The 7,282-nt window shown below is 32.0% G+C and overlaps 1 protein-coding gene and 1 long non-coding RNA gene across 2 annotated transcripts; both read left to right on the forward strand.

The window, feature by feature from the left end:
- Nucleotides 1–2,705: 2,705 nt before the first annotated feature.
- Nucleotides 2,706–4,064, forward strand: LOC147387134 (F-box/LRR-repeat protein At3g58900-like). Its single transcript, XM_086421499.1, has one exon. It carries the CDS (start codon nucleotides 2,706–2,708, stop codon nucleotides 4,062–4,064), a length of 1,359 nt encoding a protein of 452 aa, XP_086277625.1.
- A 797-nt stretch (nucleotides 4,065–4,861) lies between these two features.
- Nucleotides 4,862–5,913, forward strand: LOC147387135 (uncharacterized). Its single transcript, XR_015171260.1, has 3 exons — nucleotides 4,862–5,039; nucleotides 5,157–5,384; nucleotides 5,814–5,913. It is a non-coding gene; the product is annotated as an uncharacterized LOC147387135 (long non-coding RNA).
- Nucleotides 5,914–7,282: the final 1,369 nt, after the last annotated feature.

A 7,282-nucleotide genomic window follows, 5' to 3' on the forward strand; every position in this document is an offset into this window, starting at 1 on the left:
ATTAGTAGAAAAAAAAATCCTATATTAAATGATTTAATATTACTATATTAGAATCCTATTCTAGCCCATAATATGATTCTAGAATCTCAAATGTTACATAAATATGCAAATTTTTATTAGAGTGGTAATTTTTTATGCTAAGGTATATAAAATTTCATATCATGGTTTAATTAATATATATTTATATTTTTCAACAACTCAAAACCTAGTAAAATATTGATAATTTATAAATAAAAAATATAATTAATAATAAGACAGGCTGATGTGAGACTTGGTGAAGAGGGAATGGGGCAAATAGGGAGTTGCAAACGTTTTTAGAGAGGATAAGACAGGCTTGTGGCTACCGTGTCTTCAAGAGAAGAGCGAAGATCGATGGCTGATGTGCTCAATAGAAAATGAAGATTGATAGAGGAGATGTTGTCGGTGTGCACAGGTAAGGTCCTTTCTCTTCTACTCTTCTTCTTCTTTTATTCTTTTCCTAGGACTTTTTTTTTATTATTTCTTGTTGCTACTGTGTCGTCAGAGAGAATGAGAGAGAAAAGTCTGAGAGAGAAGAGTCAGAGAGAGCGTGTAGAGGAAGTCTCAACCAAAAATGTGGGAGACAGAGCAAGTGTCGAGGGTGAGAGACGTTCAACCCTTTTAAAACGTGGGAGAGAAGGAGATTTTGTTTCTAAGTTTTTGTTTTGTTTTGCTTTTTTTTTTTTTTTTTTTATAGCAAAATCTTTCTCTCTCTCTCTTTGTGTTTTTTTTTTTTTTTAATTGAGGTAGGATGTCCTCTTTTTAAAGATGTTTCTATTAACTTTTTTTTTCTTCTTCTCTTTCTATTGTGAATTAAGTGGGACATCCCAAACAAATGATTTTCTTTTTTATTTTTTTATTTTTTTTATTCTTTCCTTTTACTTTTCTCTCCACGTAATTTTTAACAAACTGGGAGTGGTAATTCCACATTACTCGCATTTTGATGGTCCTTCAGCGATTAAGTCTTAGTTGATTGATTAATTTTTTTTTTAATGGTTATTTTAAATTTAATTGATTTTAATTTGACTTTTAGTTGGTCGATTAAACTTTAATTTGAAATTTGATTAGTTGGTTAAATTTTTATTTTAACTTTATTGATCAATTGAATTTTAATTTGAATTTTGTTGGTCAATTTTAGTTTGATTTTTAATTGATTTATTAACTTAAAATTTATTTTTAATTTGATTTTGAATTTAAACTTTAAATTTATTTTTAATTTTATTAAATTTTAATTTGAAATTTAATTGGTTGATTGATTTTTAACTTGAATTTTTAATTGGGTTTTGATTAAATTTTAATTTTAATTTGATTTTGAATATCAACTGGTCGACTAATTTTTAATTTTAACTTAATTTTGATTAGTCGAGAATTTTTTAATCTTTTATCATGTTTTCATAAGAATCAAGGTCTTTGAGTTAAAAAATCAGACATTGAGGGGTATTTCAATTATTTTTATGATTTCTCGTAAATTTTTTTATTTTTATCAATTTTGGTCTTCTTAAATTCAAAATCATACTTTGAATGCAATAAAGGTACTTTTGAGATTTTATGGAAGTTTGAGATTCATGAGGGGTATTTTTGTCATTTTGTTGATTTTTATAATATTTTATGAATTTTAGCATGAAGTTTCCTTCAATCCCAATTTGATTATTTATAAGTTTTGAGGGCATATTTTTTAGCGTCGCAAGTTCTCTACATTATTGAAATGTTTAGTGATCTTAAATGTAATATATAGTGATCTTGAATCGTAACGAGTAAGGGAGGTGGAAGGATTAAAAATGAAAATGTCGGGGACAATACTCACAAATCTTCGAATTCTTTGCGCTCATCATTAGGAATTCACCATAATTAACCGACGAATTATCGAATTACACAGATACAAAAATAAGATATCTACACCATAAAATCTCGAATGATATGGTGTTTGATTGCCAATTTAATAATTTATGAGGGTCCAACTACCCCTGGTAAGCCTTAAAATCTTATTCTTTCGGAAGTGAATATGAATTTATTGTTAAGAAATTTTTATGCTACGCTAACGAACCAATGGCATGATGCCACATGTATTGAAAAAATAAGCATGATTGGTTGGTGGAGTGAAAATTTATAAGCTATTCGGAGTTGGGATTTTAAGTATTTTTTAATAAACATGGCAACATCCTATTGGTTGACTAGCTTAACACAAATATTTCTCTAACAGCAAATTCGTATTCTTTGGAAATTCGGTGGCCAAACCCTAGAAAACCGCTGAAATCAAACGTGGTAATTTCGTTTTCAGGTTTTCTCCACTGAAACAACGGCTGCTAATACCACTCAAGTGAGTACCAATTTGCTGTTAAGAAATTTCGGTGTAAGCTAATGAACCAATGGCATAACACCACTTGTTTTAAAAAAGCAAATTGTGATTGGTTGGTGGAGAGAAGAATTAGGAGTTCTATTTAAAATATTTTTTTAATACACGTGGCAATATGCCAATCGTGCGTCATCTTAGCAAAGAAATTTCTGAACAGCAAAGGCGTACTTACTCAAGATACATAACGGCTGTCTCATTATTACTCTCTCACCTACCAGTGATATAAAAAGAAATTTCTATCAAACCCTAAAAGCGCTCTTCTGTCTGTCTGTCTATGTGAAATCGTGAAGAAGACAACATATATATCTGTGTTCTCATTTCTCAGGTTAAAAGTATGGATCTTCAACAAGAGACGAACGAAGATCTGATCAGCAAACTTCCTGATAATCTCTTACACAGCATCATCTCTCTCATCCCTACTAGAGAGGCAGTATGTACTTCCATCATCTCTAAAAGATGGAGACATCTCTACAAGTTTCTCCCCAGTTTGAATTTCAATCAGACTCTGTTCATAGATCCATCAGAAGAAGGTCGACGAAAACTAACAGCCCACGAGAGGCGGAGACGCAAAGAGAGTTTCAAGTTCTTCGTTGATCGAACGTTGATGCTATACGATCCTGGTATGAACGTAAAAAGTTTCTGTATTCAAGTAACATCGTTATACCCATTTCCTGAGGATGAAGATCTCGCTAGTCGACTTGATGGATGGATAGATTGGCCAATCATGCATAATGTTCAGGTACTTGATCTCACGATAATGTATCGCAGAATACCCAATATATGGTATCGTTTGCCTCCCAATCTATTTAGTTGTCGATCGATAACTTCATTGCATTTGGAACAATGTGAGTTCAAAGACTTCGGTGAGGTAAATCTAGTGTCTCTCAAGACTTTATATATTCGTCTTGTACGTGTTACAAATCAGACGATGCGTCTTCTGGTAACTAATTGTCGAGTTCTTGAGGACTTGAGCCTGATAAGCTGTGAAGAATTGACAGCTCTTGAGGGTAGTAATATCCAACTAAGGTACCTTAACATTCATAATTGTCACGATTTAGAGAAATTTGAAATGTATGCTCCGAATCTGAAATCATTCAATTGTTTTCGGAACAACCCAAGTTTCAAAATTGTGCGAGGTCGTGCCGCGGAGAGCTTGCTTTCGATTGAAAAGTTATTTTTGTCGGACTTTACGATGGGGTACCCGAGCCAAGAATTCCGCATAAGTTGGATTTTTATGCCCTCTAGTATCATTGTTTTCGAAAGTCTCAAGACTCTATCACTCCACCAATTCTATATTTCAGAAGATTTGTTTCAGTCCTTGATTTCTAAATGCCGTTGTCTCCAGAATTTGAAAATTAGGTTTGGCTTAAAAGTGAAACATCTTAAGATTGACAGCAATACACTCAAGAGCTTGGAGATCTATTATTGTTTTGAGCTTGAGAAGATTGATATTAATGCTCCAAATCTTGTATCCTTGGAGTATACAGGAAAGATCTTGGAACCATTATTAATAAACTCAAGTCCCAATCTTGAAGCCAAATTGATATTTGGTACGACCGACACTGATGCTTTTCAATCTCTCAAGTTAAGGAATCTTCTTGAGAGCTTCAATCACGCAGGAACTCTAACACTAGTTGCTGAGTGGGCCGAGGTACGTTTGTATAGTTGTTCTTCCCTCTCTTTCATTTTTTAAAACCATAAAAACAAAGCGTGGAATGTTATTTCACTTACATAGCATGATTCAACCAAATAGGGAAAATAGAACTTTCCTTCTTTTATTTATGACTTAGGGCCATTACTAAATAAATTAGACCTATGGACAATATTTGTTTTCTCATTTTTATTCCAAACCAAATACTTTGTTTTTTTTAGGGTGAATTACCATTTCATGAGATTAAAATGACTTATTTAGGATTCTGGCTAACTGTTCATTTTAATTACCAAAACATGAATGATCACTTTTTAGTTAAGAAAAATTCAGAACAGTAACGAATTCGGCAGTTTTAAATTGATTTTTTTCGTAAGTTTAAAGTGACAATTTCGCAGATTTAAAGTAACTATTTCCAATTAGTCACTTTAAACCTACTAAATTGTCAGTTTAAACCTGCGAAATATTCACTTTAAAAACCTTCGAATTCGTTATCGTTCACGTTTGGTAATTAAAATGAACAATGAGCAGAAATCTTAAATTTGTCAAAAGTGGATCACTGTTTCTTAAATATCCCGTTTTTTATATTTAGAATGACAATTTCATCATGTGTGGTAGCCGCCCTAGGGTTTATAAATAAATGTCATATAAGTTCCTAAGCTCTTTACAAGAATTTAGAAATTTTATAAATTTTTACAAAGATGATTTTATTTCTATTTGAGTTAGCCTAAGTTAAATTAATTCATAAAATTAATGTACAAATTGTTACTGTGAAGTATGCTCTCAAGTCTCTCTTCTCTAATAACATTTAGTAATTGCTTGTGATATGAGAAGATCTTCCTTCTACCAGAGGAATTACTAGAAAGCCATCGACCTCCACTATTCCATCTGAAGCATTTGAAGCTCCAGACAACAAGAACAATGACGAGGTATACAGATATTTTAATCAGATTACTAAGTCTTTCAGCTCATCTAGAGACTCTCACACTAGTCTTGGGTTACCTCAAAATTAACCTTAAGGTAAAAGTTTCTTCTTAGAAAAGTAGTCACATTATGCACTATTGTAGACTTATTATGAGGAATTTAGGATTTAGAGTACATTATAATTAAATTTTTTTTTATCATTTTTCCATCCAGTTTCGACCCATGGACAACTCTTTAGAGATGGAAGACTTTCCGATGCTGAACTGGGCTCATCTTTCTTGGGATTATTTTCGACTTCGCCTCAAGGAAGTTGAAGTAAGAAATTTTAATGGTAGTTACAAGGAAATGGAATTATTCCAGTTTATAGGTGGAGATTTAATGCTCTCTAATGTTATGTCTACCACTTCATCTGATTACTTCGTCTGGAAAGCCTGAAAAATGGTAAGAAGACTGGTCCATGGATGTACCCATTCATCTTATGTTATGTCTACCCCTTCATTATTTTGTTCATTTATTATTTTGTAACTTGATAATAATGAAATGGATTCACTGAACCTTGTAAAAACAATTATATTTCTTGACGATCAAAAATTTTCTTTCAACTAATCTTTGAAAACATGACATCATTGAGAAAAAAATACTTCTCATGTTACTAGTTTCAGTGTTTCACTTTTTTCCTATGTGTGGAAAATTATTCCTTAGTCCTCAAGGCCTTTTGATTTCTTCAAAGTAAAGTACTAAAGTTCTTCCCGTCTATGATTAGTAGATTTAATACGAGGAATTACCATTTCGATCAGTTCTATCATATAAGTTAGCTTAAACCTGAGAACCATATATGTGAAGCTAATGAATTTTGTATATCTTCAATAGGTTCTTTAGCTCAAAGAAGTCAAGAAAGAGACTATCGAAGGTAATAACAAGGAAACAAAGGTAGTGAACTTTCTTCTTGAGATACAATATATGGTCTTTGATATAATTTCTATTCCTCCTTATAAATGCTTGAGTAGGAGATCTTTTTGAAATAATTTATATTTCTTTAAATGGACAAAACATTTATACAATTGTATTATGGAAACAATTAAGGAGTCATATATATATATATATATCAAAATACTTCTCTTAATTATTTTAATAACTATTGTTTAACTCATTTTTCAGTTTTGATGATTATCCATTTAAGTTATCTACACTCTCTAATTTCTTCAAAGTGATCAATTATATATAACGCATCTACAAGATAAAGTATAAAGTGATCTTTCTAGTCATAACCCATTGATTGTACTATTTCCATGCACGTTTCTTTTGACTTCTTGATCGATCGCCATCACGTAGTAATTTGTTAGCATTGGATTGATCAGGGATCAATAGATCTTATTCCAGGTTTTCTTCTCTCTTTCATAGGGTCTCTATCTAGGGTTTAATTTCTTTTTCTCCCCATCTATTTCTTGTTTTGTCTTTCTTGGAGTCTTTTTCTAGTTTTCTTCTCTAGAGAAAATCCAAGAACAAGACTCTAAGAGATAGATATTAGTGTGTTATCCTCTATGTGAAAAAGGGGTAAATTCGATGTCAAGACCAGTCGAATTTTGCTAAATCTAAGCAAATTGGATGGACCTTGACATAGAATTTACCTTTTTTTCACGTAGTGATCCCTTTTCATGCTCCACATGTAATTTTATTAAATCCGGTTATGATAAGAAAAAAAAATTATATGGTAATTAAAGTTCTCAATTTTTTCCCTCTATTTCATCATCCTTATTTATTGAATTCATTATATTTTTAATAGCTTTGAACTTTCTTTAATTATATGAATATTAATTTAACACTTATTCTGATTAATTTGCGATTGTAATAGAGAGAGAATTCCCAAAGTCTTTTTCCTGTTTATTTGTATTGTCTTTATGCTATCAGAGCGGACTTTTCTTTCCTCCTTGTCACCCAGTTCATATCTCCACGTGTCCAGCCGTCTCACACGTGTGGGGCCGTGTTGCATTGTCAATTGGTTTTGAGTGGAGAGGCCCAGGAGCTTATAAGGAAAAAGACAAGGCAGTGTGTGTCTGATGTGGGATTAAACTTAACATAATTGTCCACCAATATCAACCTAAAAGTCTATAATACTTATCTTTCTGATTTTTTTTTTTCCAGGTTCAACCTGAGAACCATGTGAAGCTAATCTTTTATTTAAACTTGAATTGGGCTCGTCGTCGTCCCAAAAGGATTCAGAAGATATTGGAGGTGATGACATTGAATCACAATTGGAGTGGATTTTCTTTTTGGAGATGCAATTGTCTTGCATGCTATTTCTATCCTTCCATCTAAATCTTGAGTATGAAAGCTTAATT

Source organism: Akebia trifoliata, chromosome 13, assembly GCF_017979445.1.
Source record: "Akebia trifoliata isolate Shusen 1 chromosome 13, ASM1797944v1, whole genome shotgun sequence".
NCBI classification, from domain to species: domain Eukaryota; kingdom Viridiplantae; phylum Streptophyta; class Magnoliopsida; order Ranunculales; family Lardizabalaceae; genus Akebia; species Akebia trifoliata.